The sequence below is a fragment of the Triturus cristatus genome, chromosome 11 (genome assembly GCF_964204655.1).
Source record: "Triturus cristatus chromosome 11, aTriCri1.1, whole genome shotgun sequence".
NCBI classification, from domain to species: domain Eukaryota; kingdom Metazoa; phylum Chordata; class Amphibia; order Caudata; family Salamandridae; genus Triturus; species Triturus cristatus.
In genome coordinates, this window is record NC_140594.1 from 532,753,094 (window position 1) to 532,774,281 (window position 21,188).

A 21,188-nucleotide genomic window follows, 5' to 3' on the forward strand; every position below is an offset into this window, starting at 1 on the left:
AGAATACGGGACTCCGCCCCTCGCCGTCTCGTGCCTTCAGCCGTCCTGAAATATCACACAGTTCGGCTGCTTCTGTCAGGTATTGGGTGCCCAAGTCCTAGCCACAGGGTCTCAATGAGATCCGCAGCCCAAGGAGCGATGACCCAGCTACGGAGGTCCAGGGGATATGCAGGATATTTAATTAAGATTCAGGGTAGGCGACGGAGCTCTCTCAGCTCACGTCCTCCATGCCCGGAAGTTGGCCACGCCCCCCTTCTCATATTTTTCTTAGCAAGAGAAAGCACAAGTGACTAAGTGAAAGTTGAAGTTTGTCGCTATGGCTCCTGAGAGAACAGAGTTGTCATGTTCAGTGGTTGCCGGAACTGGTTGCTTCCTGATTCAGATTTAGTAGGGCTAACAGTGGCACTGCAAGCTAGCTGGTCCAAGGGACAACATATCCTACGGGGTGCATGGAATTAGTCTGACCCCATCCTAAATTTATGTTGTCCGCAAACGTGCAGTTCCTACTGATTGGTGGAAACTAAACAACAGTGTTTGCTTAGGCAGTCACATTGTCACCAGTTTGGCGTTAATTTGACATTGTAATCCTCGCCTTCTCACAACCAGCAAATGGGTCATTTAGGACCATCTCCTGTCCCTATGGGTAATTTGGTTACTCTTTGCTGTGGCTGATTATACAAACTATACCTCCATTATGGCACCGATTCAGGGTACTGAACTCAAGAAGGGGTGGTGCCTTACCTGACTGCATTCAACCCACCAGCGGTCCGCTCCTCCACAATAGTTTTAAAACACCCCCGTTCTCTGATGGAAAGGGCTCCATCTTCACCACCACACTGGGCCCTCCAGTGCAGCTGCAGTGCCAAGAGCCAGGCATGGTGGCAGCAGCGAGCCCTCCCAAGTTGAAGGAGCTTGCCTGAAAGCTCTGCACTGCCCCTCTTCTTTAATCCGTTTGTCAGTTGCTTCCTGGGTATGGGCTGCCTCAGCAGGGAGCAGCCGCATCCACATCCACAGAAGTACACCAAGCATCATCTCGGGTGATTTCAACACTAATCTATTTTGCAACCATGTAGATGATACATGCCCGGATCCTCCAAGAACCCCCTCACATTTTCTACCTCAGGTAATCCCCGTTGGGAACAAATCATCAATATTGGGGGAATACGTGGGAACACAGTTCAACAACTTGGGATATACTTTATTGAATGGGCATTTCTCTTCTGATACCCCGCCTGCTTGGACTTGGTCAAATGGCAGATCCCATTCGTTTTTGGACTTTACTTTAGGGAGCAGAGAATTACTGCCTTGGATTAAGAGCTATCAAATTGCCCAACAGGGAGATAGTGATCATCGGGCTCAAATAATAACATTATCCATTGGCGACTCATATCATCAGGAATTGGCTCACACCCATTTAGGTAGCCATTCAGAGGATCTTAAGCGGTTAAAGTGGTCGGATTCCATGGCTCCATCTTTGATGGAAAAAAGTAGAGCTTTGTTAAATCAATCTCGAGATTTAAACACCCATGTGGTCAGTGGTTGGGCCTCTCTCATAAATCTTCTTCTCAATGAACTTCACATAAGGAGGGGCCCGAGAAACCAAACCTCTCAATTTGTCATCTCAAAAGCCACAAGGAAATTAAGAACTGAGAGGAACTGAGCACTCTGTCTTTCAAGAAGGTTCCCTAGTAACAAAATCTACTTTAATAATTACAAGCAAACGCAAGTTTCTTTCAGAACCGCCATCCAAAAAGAAAAATTGAAGGCCTCGGATCAATTTTGGCTGAAGCTCATCCATGAAAGTAAAAATCCTAATCCGAAGCATTTCTGGTCCCTTGTGAATAGGAGTAATCAAAGTGTAACATCAGTGAAGCAGACTGGAGCAAGTTTTTATCTCTTCATTTTGGAGACACTCATGACAACAAAGTTGGTCTCGACTCTGCCAGCCCAGTAAGCTTTAAGTTCCTTTTCTCGGGTCCAGAGAGCCAGAGGAGGGTTTGGCCCGAAAACACCCCATTAGATGACCCGACAAAAAAGGACCCTATGGAACGGAATGACATCCTACCAGAGCCTACGGTGTTGCCAGCAGTATTAAAAAATAAGATTTCAAATCACATAAGGAAAGCAAGAGCTGATGGAGCCCCGGGTCCGAATGGCCTCCCCCAAGCAATGTTTAAATCTGACATCAATTTATGGTCAGATTATTTGACCCCGCTGTTCTATTATTGCAGATTAAACAACACGGTCCCAGAATCTTGGCGAGGAGCAATCATTCACCCGATCTATAAAGGCGGAAAGAGAAACGAGCCAAAAAATTATCGAATGATTGCACTTCTTGACGTGGAGTCCAAGTATTTTGCAAACATCTTACTAGAGGAGCTACAGGCCTGGGCTGAAACCACTGCGTGTCTCCCCTTCAATCAGACGGGCTTCGTAGCCAACACCGGGACAATAACCAACTTGCTAACATTAACAGTTGTGATGGATAAAGCAGCATGCCAACACATACAGCTGCACTGCTGCTTCGTAGACTTCAAAGCAGCCTTCGACCGTGTGCCCAGAAGCCTGTTATGGCAGAAATTAAAATCATGGGGAATACCACAGTCTCTTCTACAGGCAATAATTCAGCTTCATACCGAAACATGGATTAAAATCAAGCTGGGCGAAGGCCGTCATGTCTCCAGGAAGATCAACAGGGATGTGTATTGGCTCCACTCCTGTTTAACCTATTCATATCAGACCTTTCCCCAGCACTTGATAGAGTAAATTGTCACCCTCCTAAACTTGATGGGACCCGCATTACCAACTTACTTTATGCCGATGACCTGGTGCTACTAAGCCACACAAAATTGGGTCTACAGAGGTTATTGGACGAATTGTTGTCATACTCGACAAAAAAACATCTAGAACTTAACTTGTCAAAAACCAAAACTATCTCCTTTGGGAAGCAAAAAAGGACAATAGAAAGGTGGTAATTTAATAAAACAAAGCTGGACTCAACTCCCAGTTATAAATATCTGGGCATCTTTCTGGAGGCAAGTGGCTCCTTTGGTAAGCACAAGGAAGCATTACAAATAAAAGCACTTTCATTAGAGGTGGCCGCCGCAAAATTGACAAACCAGCTATTCGGTCCCAGCCTTACACCTATGCTGAAAGTAATGAAAGCCAAAGTAATTAACTCATTGACATATGGTCACGAGATCACCAAGGGCTCAACCAGTACATAAATAAATTAATTACAAAAATCTTCAAACGAGCCTTTCGGCTGCCAAAATCTGCATCGCCAGCCCAGGTGAGACTAGAACTGGGACTTCAAGATCACCTCGGCGTGGAGGCAGGTGCTTTTGTTAAATTGTGCCATAGACTGCGCCAGGCCAGGGAGGGTTCTTTGGAGGCCCGACTCTGGCAGGAAATACAGAAAAAGCCTACAAGTCAAAAGCACCGACAACTCTTGGATTACAGTTTACAGCTGTTAGGCGTAAAAGACCTATGGGACTCAAATCCCTCTCCATCGGTGTTAAAATCTGTTATAAAGAAATCTGTTAGGTTGTGGTCCTTCCATTCAGACAGGGCAACACTATCAAAGAGGGGACATGCCTGGGCGGTAATTGCCAATTACGAAGTGGATGTCCAGTTGCCCTACCTGTCTAGCACATATGCACTTTATTGGAAACGTAAGTTTTTAGCCTTGAGGATGGGAGAATGGCCCTTTTTGAAGAATCTCCCGGTATGGCGCCGGTCGGGCAGTAGCATTGCATGCAGGCTGTGCGGCTATCATACTGAATCAATGGAACATATTGTTTGTGCATGCCCAGCATTACTTCCAAGCCAGACGGCAGTTGCTGAGAGGCCAATGTATTATGTTGGGTGTACGCTCCTGCCGTCAAGCAATAATGGCTGCCCTCAACCCTGTTAAAACCAAGTTAAATATTGGGCTTTCGAAATTTGTTCATAAAGCGTCAAGACTTCTTGAAGCCAAACTTTCATTCTAGCCAGAGTAGAGATTTTGAACTAAAAGACGATTTATCCAAATCAGAAACTACATGAAATCCAGGGTGATGTATTGTATTAGAATATTACCAGACTTTTTTATGATCATTGAATTTTATCTTATTGATTAATTGTTTTAAAACTTTTATCATAGTTAACTTGATTACTCAATTTTTAGCATGTTGTTGTAAATGGTTTTTTAAACCAAACAATAAAGAGTCATAACATCCACAGTAGTGGCATGGTCTCATAAGGCCCCGTGCCTGATCCATCGGGTAACCCCCTAGAGAGCTTTTCGTGTCTCCAGCCTACCTATTGTGTAACTGTACAGCATCTGAATCCCAGCTCATGATTTAATAGTCTTTCACCTAGGGACGGTTTCAGGTATCCTGGAATTAGCATTTTTCTTTGGATGCCACTGTTTAAGGGTGGTTTTGTGCATACTTGTTATTGCAGCATCGGAGCTGCACATTCAAGTGTCCATCTTAGTTGGCGTCTAAGTCATGACCATCCACCCTTGCTCTCCCCTTCCCCCCCGGCCAACAACACTGTTATGGTAAGGGGTGAGTTTAGGGGGTACAGTCCACACAGATTTGGATAAGTTTGTTTTGGTATCGGAAGTGAGCCACTTTTCTATATGGATAGCTTAGTTCTTGCCCTTCTAAATTTCCAGAAATTTGTGGGTTTTGGTGAGTGTTCAGCCAATGGATGTGAATTCTTTTTTGTGAAATATAATCTTTGCATCATGCAGTGCAATATAGCATTCGATGAAAAAAAATGTGGACAATGGACTACTTCCTAAAAGCATGAAACCTCTAACCTAGAGCTCCTTGAGTTTAAGTGAGGCTGTTTAGCTTTGACTAGTGCTTCCAAAATTTCTGTCCACCCTGATTACTGAGTCTTTAGCAGATCGTGCAAAATGGCAATTTAGTAGCTATGCCTCTAGATACACGAAATGGTTAGTGTTAGACCTGGCATCATTGGAGTGCGTCCCCCCCCCCCCCCCCCCTGTATTTTGTTTGCCTTGACCTCCTGTGTTTTTGCTGGGTGTTGGACTCCGTTTTGCTGGTCTGGATGCTTAGGGCACTGCCACTGCTGTTCAGTGCCAAAGTGCAAGTGCTCCCTTTGTAAATTATTGTTATGGATTGGTGTTTCCATGATTGGCATATTTGATTCACTAGTCGGGCCCTAGTACAGTGCACTGTGTGTGCCCAGGGCCTGTAAATGAAATGCTGCTAGTGGGCATGCAGCACTGATTGTGCCACCCACATAAGCAGCCTGTAAATGTGACTCAGATCTGCCCCTGCAGTATCCCTGGGCAGTCTAGTACTGCCATGTTGACTTGACAAGCACGTCCACTTGCCATGCCCTAACCTTCCCTTTTCTTACATGTTAGTCACCCCTAAGGTAGGCCCAAGGTACCCCTGTGGGCAGGGTGCAGTTAATGTGAAAGGTAGGATATGTCCTGGTGTGTGTGGCATGTCCTAATAATCAAATTCTGCCAAGTTCGTTTTTCACTATTGCAAGACTACCTGTTCCCATAGGATTGAATGGGGAGTTTGCTTAGAACATCCTAAGCCTAACTACCCCTGGGAACAAGGTAGGAATATAAAGTTTAGTGTGCCTGAACTCAGAATGTTAAAATGCATCTTTTAGTGAGGGTGATTTTTACATTCTGTGTTTGAAAATACCACTTTTAGAAAGTAGGTATTTTCTTGCTTAGCCATCCAGTGTGCCTCTGCTGGGATGTGGATTGAATGTCCGGGATTGGTGTGTCAGGGGTGGGCAGGTGCAGTGGCTCTAGAGAGTCTGATGAGTCAGGGCTGAGCTGAATAGACCTGGGCTGCATTTAGAGTAGGGGAAGGAGATTGCCTTTCACCTGAATGGGCGTGGTCTGCCTTCCACTATGCTGTTTTCACATCCTGCCAGGAAGCTGCACCAGAGAGGACAGAACTGGTTTTGACTGAGCACAGGGCTTCTCTGCCACCAGAGAGCAAAGGATTCTGTGGTATAAATTTTGAGGCTCAGACCCCAGAACTTTAGATCACTTCTGAACAGTGTTGAGCCCATGGCTTCTGAGATGGCTGCAAGCGGGGCCATGTAGATGAAGATGGTGGGGCGCAGGAAAGATCCCTGAGGCACTCCGCAGCTGATCTCTGTGTGTTCTGAGTTGAACAGTGGAAGTCTTGACATTTGGCTGGTGAGGAAGGAGCGTTTTTATTCTAGGCATTTGTCGTGGATGCCGGCGTCGTGGAGTCTTGCGCTGAGGGTGTGGTGGGAGACTGAGTCGGAGGTGGCTGAGAGATCCACGAGGATGAGGGCAGCAGTCACGCCTCAGTCAAGGAGGGTGCGGATGTCGTCTGTAGCGGCTAGGAGAGCGGTCTCAGTGCTGTGGATGCTTCTGAAGCCCAATTAGGAGAGGTGCAAGATGATGGTCATTTCGATGAACTCGTAGAGTTGGGCATTGTTGGCTTTCTAGATGACTTTGGCTGGGAAGGGGAGCAGAGAGATGGGTCTGTAGTTCTTGAGGTCTGTTGGGTCAGCAGACGGTTTCTACAGCATGGGGATGATCTCTGCGTTCATCCAGCCTTCTGGGAAGGTTGCGGACTTGATGGAGCAGGTGATGGTGCGGCAGAGTTCGGGTGTGATAAAGGTGCCGGCTCTGTTGATGTGATGAGGGCAGGGATCCGAGGGGGCTCCTGAGTGGTTGCTCTTCATGATCCTGAGGGTGTTGACAGAGGGGAGAGTAGTCCAGTTGGTCAAGGTCTTTTGGGGGCTGGAGCCATTGGGTGCGGTGGTTGTGGGTGGGGTGGGTGAGTCTTGGTTTGCGAAGTGGTCCTACATCTCCTTGATCTTGTGATTGAAGAAGGTGGCGAGGTTGTCGCAGAGGTCTTGAGACGGGGGATGTCTGCTGTCTCTGTGCTGGGTTTAGCGAATTCTTTGACCCCTGCGAAGAGTTCTTTCCTATTGTGTGCGTTGGCGTTGATGCATTCCTCAATGGCTGCTTTTTTTTGTGCTGATGAGGCAGTGGTGAGCGGTGACTACGGATTTGAAGGCTGCGTGGTCTGCCATGTTTTTGGTGTGCTGCTCAATCTTTTTTCGAGCTGTCTGTGGGTGTGCCTGGACTCTTGGAGGGTGGGGGAGAACCAGCTGGCTTTCTTGGAGATCTGCTTGCCTGAGGGTTTCCTGAGGGGAGCCAGTATGTTGGCGCAGTTGGAGATCCAGCAGTGGATGTTACGTGCTGAGGGTTTGGTGTCCGTGGATGTCTGTGGTGGGGCCTTGCTGAGGGAGGTGGTAAGCTGGTCATCGGTGACATAATTCCAGCTCCTGCGAGGATTGCGGTGGGTGTGGTGGCTTATGGTAGGTTTGGGAATGGGTGAAGTGGACGCAGTGGTGGTCTGTCCAGTGGGGCTAAGAGGTGTGGCTGACTGAGTTGTTGTTGCTTGTGGAGAAGATGGGGATGAGCGTGTGTCCTGCTGAGTAGGTTAGCATTGTGACCAGTTGTTTGAGTCCGATGGTGGCGAGGTTCTCCAGTAGGGATGAGGTGTTGCGGCCTTTGAGGTTATCCAGGTGGAAATTGAGGTCGCTGAGGATGATGTAGTCCATTGATGTGAGAGAGTGGTGAGCGATTAAGTTGGTTATGGCTTTGCTGAAAGGGATGTCTGTAGTGGAAGGGGCCGTGGAGGGTAGTGTTCAGGTAGATCTGGAAGTGAAGGTGCTCCATGTCGGGTGAGTGGTCGTCTGAGCTGATAGTGAGGTTGAAGGTGTCTTTTTGTGTACTATGGCGATGCCTCCTCCTGGCTGGTTGACAGTTTTTGTAGATGATTTTGTAGCCGTCTGGGATGGCGGTTGCGATATACGGGGCTGAGCCGGAGGTCCTCCAGGTTTCTGTGAAGGTGAGTTTGAGGGAGATGAAGTCGGGCAGGTCCCAGATCGCCACGGTGTGTCTTCTGAGGGTGCAGGTGTTGAGTAGGATGCATCTGAGGTTGTCGGGTCCAGTTCTTCAGGGTCGTTCGGTGGGTCTGGAGTGCAGAGGCCAGCGAAGGTGCTCCCCACTGGACCACCTGGGATGAAGGAGGCGCAGGCTGGTGCTTGCGGTTTGAGGAGGGCCTCGAATATACACGAGTCAGGGGCAGCAGCTGCCAGGAGGAGTTGTGCGGGAAGGCAAGCAGTTCACTGACTAAGTCAGTGAGATTGCACTTTTCACTGCGCAGTGGGCGCCATTAAGTAGTGTCGGGAGGAGGGCTGGACAGCTGGAAGGCGGGATGTGGCGCTGGAGGGGGGTTGACTGCGGGGGATGAGCAGCGGCAGGGACACAGAGAAAAAAGGCGCAAAACGAGTAAAAGGTGACAAAGTGACAAAAAGCAGAAAAGATGAAAGGAAGGTAAAAAAGAGAACCGAGGAGAAAAAGGCAGAGACAGGGGTCAGAGCAGCAGCAGATCAGAGATGCTCCCCACTGGACCACCAGTGATGAGGTGCAGGTGGGTGCCTACAGGTGGAGGAGGGACTCGAACACAAGACCTGCAAGAGTCGGGAGCAGCAACTACCAGGCAGAGCTGTGCGGGAAGGGAAGCAGTTCACTGACCAGGTCAGTGAGATTGCTCTCAAACTAACTTTCAAATTAGGAATTGCAGCTTTTTGCCTTATTTCCAAATGCAATAAATTGTAGTCATTCCCTTTTTGTTATGGATCATACCATAGTGGGAAAACATTCAACCATAGAATAGTTTTTATTTTAATTTTTCTGGTGGGGCGTCCGTTACTCCTGGTATTGTAATGCTTATTTTAATGCATGATCCTAGAAGTATTCTGGTGGGATACAGAGAGGTTAACAGTTGGGTTTCTATTAATTTGCAGTTTATCTTAATTAATTTAGAATAATAAAAAACAGATCAATACAAATGTAATGTAGATTAAATCTGTGAAATATTAAAACAGATGGATTAATATAATCCACAAAAGAAGCAGACAAAACTTTTCACAGGAAGTACCAAACAGAAGGCGTTTGTTATCCAATTTATACCATAACAATTGGCCTACATCCTCAACTATCATAATGTGAAACCAGGATATATTTTGACAGGGCTAGATTAAGTGTGCCATAAAGTTTACCAGTTACATGGCATGTCCCTTTTCTCAGCCCCATCATATTCAGATGCCCCAAATGCGCACCATCGCAAATTATTTTAATGGTGCTGGAGTCCTTTGTCAAACACAGTTCTTTTTTGTGAATTCTGACTGTAAATTGTAGTTTTTCGTTTTATTTAACACCAATGCATTGTATAAACTCGACAGCAATGAAAAAGTACAAAACCTTTATTCCTGTGACCCATGAAGCAAGTAGTTGTTTTTGCACCCCCATGGTTTAATACTGAGTAATCTAGAACCCAGCACCAGATTACTATGAAAAATTTCTGGCCAGCCTCCTATTTCTTTTTAAAAAAAATATTGTTATTAACATTTTCAATTGCAATCTTTGCTGCAATACCATACGTTTTCACTGTTGCATACATCAGATTAATGGACTGTAGCCAGACCACGAACAACCAAGATTTGTCCATATACATGTCGGGTTTTTGTGTCCACCCTAATTTTGTCCACATTTATATATAGTGTATTGGCACCTTCTATTTACACAGCTGCTAATCGGTATCTTCTGATTGGGATTCTTCCTGTGGGGGATCGCAAATATTTCCCCGATACAGATTCCACTTTCCCCAAACCCGTGTCCATTTTTTGGGGCATCTCCTATGTATGTACACTGATTTTTCAGTTACCATTAATTCGTCCATATCTCGACACCACCTACCCAACGTGGGGGTCTGTCTGGCTCCCCATAGTTGTGCAATATTCCTTTTTGCTAATGCCATACCTAGCGCTACCCAAGTTTGTGCCCCTTGATTGAGATCTGTCGGTTCCCAGATGTTGAGTATACATCTTTTCGGTTCCGGCGCAATCTGTTATTTGTTACCTGCGAAGTTGTGTGCATAATTGCTTTCCAGTACATTGTTAATTTCTGTGCATTGCTAGATTGTGTGCCAGAATGTGCTGCGTGCTCCACATTGCCGAAGGCAAAGTGGTGTATCTATCTTGTTTAATTTATACAGAAGGGTTCTGGTATAGTACGTGCGGTGTAGAACCTTCAGATGTATTAGTCTGAATCTAGAAGAGATCGCTACCTCCTTGGGAGATGCCTGTGCTTCCCGCCAGTCTGTCTTGTCTAGTTCACCCAAGTCAGTCTCCCATCTAGTTTTCAGTCTTGCTGTCGGGTCCGGTTGGTTGTTTATTATTTTCTTGTGAGTTAGTGAGATGGCTTTTTTCGTCATATGATCAGTAAGTAGTCTATCCTCTAAGGGTGACGATTCTGGTAGTTGTGTGCCTTACGGAATCAATGCTGCGAGTGCATGTCGTATTTGCATGTACCTGTAGGTCTCCGTGTCTGCTAGGTCATAGGTCTGTTGTATTTGTTTAAATGGGATGACATCACCTTTATTCCATAGGTCCCCCACCTTTGAAATGCCTATTAGGTCCCATTGCCTGAAACATTTAGTATTGCATAGCTTGCCTAATTTTTGTTGTGTCCCATAGTGGCGTAGCCTGTGTCAGGACTTCCTCCCATCCCAATGCTCTTTGCGCCTCATGCCAATCTTGATTGTGTGTGCTGTCGGCCCTGTTAGAGTCTTTGTTCTATTCTTATTATATAGTTCCCCCATCATACCGTTCACACCTAAGAGATGTCTGTCCATGCGATATGCCAGTTCCTCCTGTGTGGTGTGAAGCCATTGATTTATTACTGCCAGTTGGGATGCCCAGTAGTATGTTTTGAGATGTGGGAGTGCTATGCCTCCATCGGACCAGCTTGTGCATAGCAATACGGGTTGCCTTCCATAACAGTTTATTCACTTCATTGTTAATTGCTATGAAGTATGTTGGGGGGACCGGAAATGGCGTATTCTGTAGGATATATAAGAATCTGGGGAGCGCCATCATTTTAAAGAGGGCCGCCCTGCCCAACAATGTGAGTGGTAGGGACCGCCAGTGGATGACATCACTGCGAAAATGCTCCAGGGGTTTCATGAGATTTTCTGCCATAAAGTGTGTCTTGGTACGTTATATAAATATCCAGATATTTAAACCCCTAGTTAGCTATCTGAATGTCACAATTGCGCGGGGGATCGCCCGAGAGTATGAAAATATGATTTCATCCAGTTTATGGTGTAGCCGGACACGAGCCCATATGCCACGCAGATATCCAGGAGGCAGTTAAGGGAACGTGTGGGCGAAGCGGAGTATAGCAGCACATCATCAGCATAGAGCGAGATGCGATCCTCCCATCCCATTGCCCACTTGAGTCCACGGATTACCGGGTCTTGCAGTATCCATGCCGCTAGGGGTTCCAATACGATTGCGTACAGTAGTGGCGATAATGGGCAACCCTGCCATGTTCCTTTACCCAACGGGAAGGTAGCAGAGATGCGCCCATTGGCTACCACCTGCACCATTGGTTTCATGTATAATTCCACCCATTGTATAAATTTGGGTCCAAAGCCTAAATGGTGAAGAACCGCGAACAGAAAGGGCCATTCGACCATGTTGAATGCCATTTGTGCATCCAGAGATAAAATGATTGCGTCCTCTTCGATAGTGGATCTGCGCACCATGACACTATGGACCCTTCGTAGATTCAATTCCCTATTGCGGTGTGGCATAAATCCTGATTGAATCCATCTTTCTAAATATGGCTGCAATCTTGTTGCCAGCACTTTCGCTAATATCTTTGCTTCTGCATTGATAAGGGAGATAGGTCTGTATGACATGCTGCTGTGTGGTGGTTTGCCTGGCTTATGTATTGCAACTATCGTTGCCAGTCGTTGATCTCTAGGGAGTTCACCCTTCTCCAAACTGTCTGAGCACATGTTAAGCAGGTGAGGCGCAAGAACACCAGTCGTCTGTTTGTAGAATTCGCTAGGAATTCCGTTGGGTCCCAGGGCCTTACCTGTATGTAAGGCTAGTATTGCCCGTGTCATTTCATCTTGTGTGAGATCCGCCTCTAAGGATTGTGCCGCTGCTGGCGTTGGCATTTTAATGTCTTTTAGAAAGGCTATGTTTTCGTCCACTGTAACAGTGGCTATGGGTGTGTATATCTGCTCATAATGGGCCGCTAATTCATTGACTGTGACCTCGGGATCTGAGGTCATACTACCTTGTTGTGTTTCTAGCTGTGCTATCCATCTACTGACTCTTTCCTTCTTGTCTAGCCAAGCCAGGAGTTTGCCTGCCTTATCACCTTGTTCGTAAACAGTGTGCTGTGTGGCCTTGAGTCTAGATTTTGTTTCTTCCCATACGAAGGTTGTATATTCTTGTTGTGCCAGCTTGAGACTGTGTGTTGTAGCCTCATTGATATCTGAGGCGTGATCTACTTCTGCCCTCTCTAACTGCCTTTCTAGTGCTTGAATTTGGTGATGCTGTTTTTTGTGATGTGTCACCAGTGAGAGAGCCTGGCCACGTAGGACTGTTTTGTATGCTTCCCACAGTGTCAGCCTCCTATTTCATGTACCCTTATGTAGTAACTTGCCATAGATGATCAAACTTCCAAAATCACAAGTATGACAGTTTCTATTGTCAAGTCAATCCAGGAAATCTTCAGGAAGTCTTAAATTTCATGATCAATTAGCTTGCACTCTGCTCCTGAAGTATCCTGAGAATATAATCTGTTCGCTTCAGACCTGGAATACTGCAGGAACACAATGCATAAAACAGTGGTTTCCATTAAAATCGCCAGTCTTTCCACCTTGATGTTCCATTCCACATCAGACCTAGAAGGTGGATAATACTCGCCACCATATCTTTAATAGAATTTGGACCTTGTAATTTGGAAACCAGCACCTAACCTGGTAAAGAACAAGGCAATTGTGCATTCAAATGGTTTGAAGAAATATTTTAATGCTGCACAGTCCCCAGCATGTGAAAAAAAGCGAGGAGACCATATGAGAAGTGCAGCAACAAAAGAGTAGGATCATTGCTCGGATTTGGTCATAGTAGGCTGCTTTTGGCCAATATGTGACTCTTAATTAGCCATATGTAGTGCACAAAATAGTAGTTTGCTTTGGGGTTAATTGGAAAAATAGCTTTTGTTGTTTTATATCTGGTGCAAAGTTTTGAGATATGAAGCTAGAGCAGCATAACGAGAGCCATGTTGTCTTTGGATTCTGGAAGACTGTATTGTCTTTGCAAGTTTTACAAAATCTGCAAAATCTGCTTTGGTTATTAGATGTAATTTCAAAGAGTTAAGCGGTCTCTCCTTGACTCTGCTGAATAAATCCCTTTCTTTCGATGGAATAGATCTTAAAACATAAATGTTTTCCAACAAAAGGATTTCACTTTGAAAGACCTATGTGAGAGCAAGCAAGTTATGTTAATTCCATTTTGTTTTTCGACAAATACTGCCTGTCTTCATTTTTTTGATCTTTAAATTCCCATGCATTTAAGCTCTTGAATAATTATGGACAAACAGTTGAACCACCTTAAGAATAATTTTGATATGTGAGGAATATCATTTTTTTTGTAGGGGGCTGTGGTGATATGTATGAAATTCATGTGGAAACCGAGGAATTTAAGGATAAAAGGACAGTTCAACAACATCAAATGATTAATCAGGTATATATAATCTTTCCTATTTATAACTCAAGATAAATTTGACATATGTGACGACTTTATTTAACCTGTATTTCTTCCTCTGAGACATCTATATGTTAGGATATTGGTGAACTGTACCACCAAATTATTAAAAGCACCTAAAGATAGATTATGATGGAGGCACATTATTTTGGGGTAGCTTTCCATAAAAGAGATGAGTGAGAAGAGATTTGATTACCTTTTACATGAATTTAAAAGAGTACTGACCGGACTTCTCCATGGAAACTGTTTAGTCTAGGAATTGCTTGACTGAAGTGAAATTAACAAAATCGAGGTACTCTCTGAGGCTTGAAAGAATGTTCTGGTGTTGTATATTACTGATAGCCAATCAGTTTTAGCTGAAATGTTTGACTACAGTACCAAGAGTTGTGCTGAGTATCTCCTACAGTTGTGATCGTACTTGGCATCTGCCCATTATTTTTCGAAAATCGGTTTGTTGCTTTTGGGAGGATTGGTTTTGGCATAGTTCAATGATCTGCCCAGGATTTTAAGTTACCATGGTATTTTTCAGTTTTTAATGTCCCAAATTAATCCAAATGTGGCTAAAAGACAAAGGGCTCTATAGAAGGCCCCGTTAATGCATACATGCCCTAGAAAGTTCACTGTTTTAAAACACAGCAAGGGCTTGCATTTGTTTGTTAGGATCACTGTAGTTGGAAACTTAACATTATAGTTCGTGTTTCTTCTTTGCAGGAAGATTCAATATGATACAAGAAAATATGGTTGTCTTAGCTCTACTCCTCCCAGAAATGTGGACAGTCACCATTGGCCCTGCAAAAGATCCACGCCAATTGGCAACATGCTGAACTGCCCTAGGAGACTAGGGTCTCTAACATTCCCAGTCCCACTGTACAGTCTGAGGGCAGACAAGAATTTCAGTGCACTGGGCCTCCATCACATGCAGATAGGAGTAATAAGACCATACACGTTGATACCCCTTCCCAGTTCAACAGCAGCTTGTCAATCTCATCCAGCACCCCTTGCACCACCTACCCAACACTGCACTATATCACTGCACCAGGTCCACCGCTCTTCATGCCAGTTTTATTTTAGTCGCCACTGCTGTCACTTGACCTCCTTAAATACTCGACCCATTTTAAAGAATCATTGTCTGCTCTGCCACTTTGTGACCTGCTGAATTATCATCTCTGCCACTTCCCAGCATGCTTCGCTTGATGCAAGGTCTTCATCTGATGCACCCCAGCTTGAGTTTCCAGCAGATGTATCCATTTTGGGTCACAGATTAACGATAGTCTGCTAAAAGTGGATCTTTGTCAGATCCACACAGCGACCTGAGTATACATTTACAAATGGTTTCCAATGGATTGTCTTCGGGACAATGCAAGCTTTTTGGCATCGCAGCAGATGACATGCCTCATCTGTGAGGCGCTGGGATACCATGTACTGAAGTAAAATCAAAACTATTCATATTATTTACCACACTTGCATATTGGATATAGATCCTTGGGTGGCCTCACATGAATAGGCTGTTTGTGCAGTCACGCCCTGTACTCATGAGGTTATCTCTTTTCCTAACAAAAACAGGCAAATCTGTAGGGAGTCTGAGGAGCAGGTCAGTGTTTTTTTTTTTTTTTCTTTGTTTCATGGCGGTATTGAATTGAAAGGCATTTCTAAAGCGCATGGCTACCCAAAAGCATCCCAGCGGTATCTAAATCTTTGAATGACACCCTTCAAGGCTGCACAAAGTAGCTCTTAGTAATTAAAGCTGTCAAGATGGTGCTTAGTAGTCCTCAGGGTCTCACTGGTAAATGGACAAAAGCTGTTCGGAGTTTGAATTAATGCTGTTATTGTGATTATATCAAAGTGGCATTTCGTTTTTATTTTTAGCGTTGTGTTTGCAGTCCAAAAATCTCAAATAATATTCACTGTGAACTATGCCTAAAACAAAAGTGTAAAAACTGTAAATATTTTACGTATATTTTGTATGTCATCTAGAATCCCAAGTGTTAAAATGGGTTTCTAAATTTATGGTACAGCGTGGTGGAAAAAGCGGTGATCAACTCAATTGCCAGTCCAGAAACGTACTGCATGTGAATTAAAAGCTTTGTGTTACGATTTACAGCTCTAAAAAGTTTATGCAGGTATGAGAACTTTTTATCATTTTCCGTTTTTAAAAGATCTAAGAGCGGTCATTTATGGCTAAGTCAGTATCTTAATTGGTGAATTTCCTGAATTTTTTGGTTTTGTGCTTTAGCCACTATTGCTTCTACATCAACCTCAAATATTTACCAAAGATTATTTCCAGAGCAATATTCCTATTGAAGTGGATTATTGTTTATATGTGTGTTTGTTTGGGTTGACTGATAAGGTCCTTGCCGTATATGTGGTGTAGAGTGAGAGAGACAATGCAAAGAAATGTTTCTCCATGTCTTTGTGAAACCAGGTGCAGAGAGTTAGAAGGAGGCTGCTGCAGTGAACTGAGTCTGTTCTTGGTGGGACGCTTGCCTATATTTCTTTAGTAACCATTTCAACACAATATTGCTTTACTACCCTTGAGGAAAAGTACAAATTTGTAACCTAACGTAAGCAATTGAGAAAATGTAAAGCTAGAGTGGTGTCAGTAAGACAATTGGTCATTTTCTTCACTGCACTCCTCCAAGCCATCAGACTTTGATAACTTCTAAAGCAGACCGGAAAGATCCTTTCAAAGGAATTATGGCCTCTCTGCTGTGTGGCAAATCTTCCAGTGGCAATATTGGCAAACAGTCCACAAAACCTTTCTTTGTATCCTTCACAGCTTCTAACAAAAGCGAGCAACTGGCTAAGCTCTTTCCAGTGGTAAAAGGTTCTTATACTTTCATGTTTACACAGTGATGATGTACAAAATGTAGCCATTTTGCTTTGACCAGTCAGATATTTGACACTCCCATCTACACCTTTTTATGCTCCTCTGGCCCATCTAGTGACCATTGCCCGAAACCCTGAAGCTTTGGAGGCACATGATGTGCTGCTGAGAGGTTTGTGTGTCTGTCAAGCTCCTTCCGCTCTTACTTGATAATGAAAGAAAACATTTTTTTTCCCGAAGAAACCTCCAAACTATTTTTTTTTTTTACTACATAATGGGGAAAAACAGAGGAAAATATAAATTACTCGAAGAGTTCATTGCAGCTCCTGGCTGCCCTGTCCACAAAGCTGACCTAGCAGTAAAGACAGCTGAGCTGTATGGATACCAGAACAGTCTAACACTGGCATTGGTGGTGTAATTATGGGATGTTTGGCATGTCCTTGTTGAAAGGCTTAATAAGCTTAGCAACTGATCAATCGATGCTGTTAAAATGTTTGAAGTGTAGGAGTGGATCTGTATTCAGAAACCCTGCGAATACTTAAGGATTAAGTCCTTACTTTCTGTGAAGACATGAAGATCGAAATGGTTATGACTGAAGAAATAAAGCAGAGATCCAGGTGAAACAACATGCCCTTTGTGGGTTTGAGTGCCAAATGGATAGGAGAAAATGTTTATAAATTTATATTGGAAATCATTACTAAAGCATACCTCTCTTTTTTTTGTTTTTTTTAATTTGGTGTGGCTTGTACATCTATCTTTGGTTTTGTGAGACTAGTTAAGGAAGAGAACCCATGACCCAATGGCACAAAAATATTAAATTACAGTGACTGACAAAATGTCCATAGCACCTAATGTTTACATTGACCGTACAGAGAGCAAGGGAGCAATTTGGTGGCTGAATGTCTGGTCAGGGCAAGTGTGGGAATGGCAAGTGAAAGGTTGGGCAGGACCCAGGAACTTTGATGATCATGCTTGGAGAATAAGCACACTTGTTCACTGACTGCAAAGCAGTACTGGATTCCATTGAGATACTTGGACTTGCCAAATAATTATGCACCATTTTAAAACTACTATTGCAATGTATTGCAAACTTTTCACCTGCAATGCTCTTCCCTTTGCGAATGTTCAAATGCTGAAAAATCTCCCTTTGGGGCTGGAGGAAGGAGAACTGGATAGAAGAATTAACATGTGTTAAAAAAAAAAATATATTTTCCAGAATTGCATAATGCATTTTTAAGTAAGTGTTCGAGGTATAAAAGGCTAACCATATTCTTGAAAATTGCACAGAGGAAACTTTGCTTCATCTTGATTATGTAAGGCATCTGCAACCTGGCGCATTTCTTCCAACTCAGAAACCTAAAAGTACCCCAAAAGGAGAATCCACAACCTATTTACGCTCTTCAGCATGAGTTTGGTAATCATCTTGGTGATTCAGTCTTGTAAATGTCATGAGTGAACAAAATACAAAGCATAAACTAAAAACAAATAATATATTGCACTTGCAAATTTTTTAGGGACAAACATCAACCTACACAGAAACTAGAAGCAACAGCTATTCAAGCAATGCTATTTGACTCTGGGGAGTATTTTTAGGAGTCCCAGGACACTTGGGGGCAGTGGGGGTTACAGGGTTCTGATTGTGACAATCACAGTCTTGTACTACTATTGTCCTGGTGCTTGGCATTACTGCTGAGCCCAAAATTGAGCACCAGGTAACAGCCGGATAGCACCTAACCCTCAGGGTAGTGAAGTCAGGCAGTCCAAGTCTTAATCATGGAGGTGCAGTAGGGTTACATCCTCAGAACTTAGCAAATTAACCAATAAAAGTTAGTAATTCTGTGTTCATTGAAAACTAAGTACTTTTCTAAATCACATTCAATATAATGTAGAGTGCTTCATACATTTTCAACTTTTACTGTGGACGCAGGCTAGGCTGTTCTGTTGGTGCAGCCTTTTTAAGATACCGATTGTGTCAAAATCACAAAGTGTCTATTTGACTGGAAGGGGTGCCACCCACTCTTTTCCATGTTCTCCTGCTCTTCACAGTACATTGTTGTCTGTCTATTCATTCAAAGCAGTGGCAGCGCTGATTCAAATTGTATGCACCACATGGCTCACAGAATACGAAGAGGCATATCTCTGTGCCGGCCTGACCGACTTGTGCACGAGCAGTGTCTTTAACACCTGTGCAATGAATCGAGCAAGCACAGGCAGTACCAGCATTAGTCAAGGGGACTGTAGTGTACTCGCTGCCCTCATAACTTGGCGGATCTTTTTTGGGATCAATCACAAATCCTACCACCACAACTAATTGGGTGTTAGACCCTGGTAATAGCATTGAGTACTCCAGTTTTGGTGCAGGCCTTTGTGTGGATGCAGGTTATCCTCCTCCTCCCTCAGGGAGACCGCAGGTTGTGACCCAGCTTTTTCTAGTGCCTCAATACTTTTGGTTCTTGACTTCATAGTAGGGGTCATATTGCCCAATTCCCTTCACTACACAGTTATGTTCATGCTATGGGGTCTCTCTGGGAACCCTGAGCTGCTGCTTTGCAGAGCAGTGCAGGTCCTTTTGACTTTTTTGGTTCCCCTCACTTAGGCTCCTTCATATTTGCTTCCTGACTAATCAGCATCTCCCTCTTGCAAGGACATCTCCAGTGCTCTTCCTGAGCAGACGTCTGCTCTCACTCTTGAACCTTGGCCCAGGCATGATCTTCTAGCAGTGTTGGTCAAAGATCCTCAGGTTAATGATGCTGCACCGGGCAAAGGAAGTTGACAGTGAATACCCTAGCCTTGGATCACAATTTCTCCATTGCCATTGGTGTGCAGACTGTGGGTTATGATCTAGAAATCTCTGCAGACTAGACAGAAGTTGCTGCCACATTTTCATAGACATGCAGACAATATTTTCTTTCTACCACTCCTCAGACACATTCCGGGCAATTCTTGCACTTTTGCTTATCCCACTCTTGCTGGTCCAGCTAGTTCTTTGCTGTATACATGCCAATATAGGGAAAGCAAAATGAGGAAGATTTTTATTTTTGTTGAAAATCTCTTTATTGAACATGTAATCGATCCACCCTTCTAAATAAAGCTCATCGAGCAAATGTGTTTTGGGCAACATTCAGAGCGGGAAATACAATATTGCATACATTTGGGAAGGATCACAGACATCACACATAATACGTCTTTCAATTATTTCTCACTAGCTCCCCCACGTTTGACCCCATCCCCCAGGTAGGTCCTGTATTTCTCCCATGGGCTCCAAATGTTTCCCCATTTTTTGGGGGCAACTTCTACTTTCTTATACAACTCTTTCTGCCAGTCCATGTCTTTTCTCCGACTGGAGAGCTTCGGTGGATCCTGTGCCCCCCACATCCTCGCTATATTTTGCTTCACCACCCCCAAGTCCAGCATGAGCCAGGTTTTTGTATATGTGGGCCACCGGGCCTCCCCGTAACCCCCAGTAATTGTCAGCATGCGTCTAGGTGTATATGTAAGCCCAGCACTTCCTGAAACGAACACAATGGACCCATTTCGGACTCCTTTCAAGCTGCACAGCCATTCCCAATGAATGAATCCAATCAATCAAATTCATATTTATATTCAACTCTTCATTTACTCCACTTTGTACTACTTTATTTTCTTCTTTTAATCCATACTTTTATTCAATTCATTTTACTCATTCTGTTAATTGCCCATGTTCTCAAAAGCACACGAGAGTCAAGTGTTTCCACATGTCACGATTTATTTAAAACACCCAATGCATTTTGGGACAACCCTTCATCAGGGGTATCTGAAAACATTGTTTAAAAAACATATGTGTAAAAGATGACTAACCATTGGTTAAACAAATACATTTATAATACTATACACAAGCTATGATGTTATTTTTAAATTAATAGTTATGGAACATTACTTCACTCTGCACAGCCTATTTCTATATCTACAATCATCAGTTAAAACATCTCTAATTGCACCAGTGTAAAACCCATGTATTTAATGCTGCTTTGATGTTCATACTCGCCACTATGCCCTTTGATTTGGTCTCTACTCCAACTAAATTCCACAGCTCTAGAGTACCATCATAACCCCATGTTAACCACTTAAACCAAAGTTTTATCTCATAATTTACAAAACGCTGCAGTTCTATAATGCGCTTACCGTGACACTTCTTCATTTGCCTTTCCTTCTCGAAGTTAACTGCTCTACGCTGTTCCCAGTCCTTTCTCACTTTTAACCCCGCTCCATTCCCCTGGGAGGGTCCATCACGTGTCGTTATGTACTCCCTAAATTGTGAACAGGAATTCTACTGTTGTACGTACCACTTGCCCCTCTCTTATGTAGGTGCATTTGTTATACTATAGATTGAGTTTCAACCGTATTTACGCAGGCGCTCATTTAATATATAGTGAATTGAGCTTCAACCGATTTATTATGCAGGCGCTCGTTTTAGCTATTTTACTCATGTACTCTGATTCCCAGAATCCTTTTCAAAGTTACCATCCCAAGTCTTTTACTCCCCAGCCTAGTTCTTTACACGTTACTAATATCTCAATATCTCATTAAACTTAAACTGATAACCAATATGTAATGTAGCAGGTTTTAAACATTGCATCTAAAGCTGCGCCTATTCACAGGGTTATCACGTTTAGTTGATGTTTCAAAATGTTTTTTTTTGTTATTTTTTAAATGTCCA

General features: G+C 43.8%; 1 protein-coding gene across 2 annotated transcripts in view; it reads left to right on the forward strand.

Annotated features, from left to right (window-relative positions):
- The window catches only part of BOLA3 (bolA family member 3), a 49,782-nt gene that overhangs the window by 5,714 nt on the left and 22,880 nt on the right, over positions 1 to 21,188 (forward strand). The window contains exons 3-4 of one of the 2 annotated variants that reach the window (XM_085633452.1): positions 13,559 to 13,647; positions 15,684 to 15,788. In XM_085633452.1, coding sequence (XP_085489578.1) covers positions 13,559 to 13,647; positions 15,684 to 15,746 — 152 coding nt within the window. In that variant the 3' untranslated portion in view covers positions 15,747 to 15,788. The remainder of the gene's footprint in view (positions 1 to 13,558; positions 13,648 to 15,683; positions 15,789 to 21,188) is intronic. The other variant, XM_085633450.1, reaches the window with a different exon arrangement.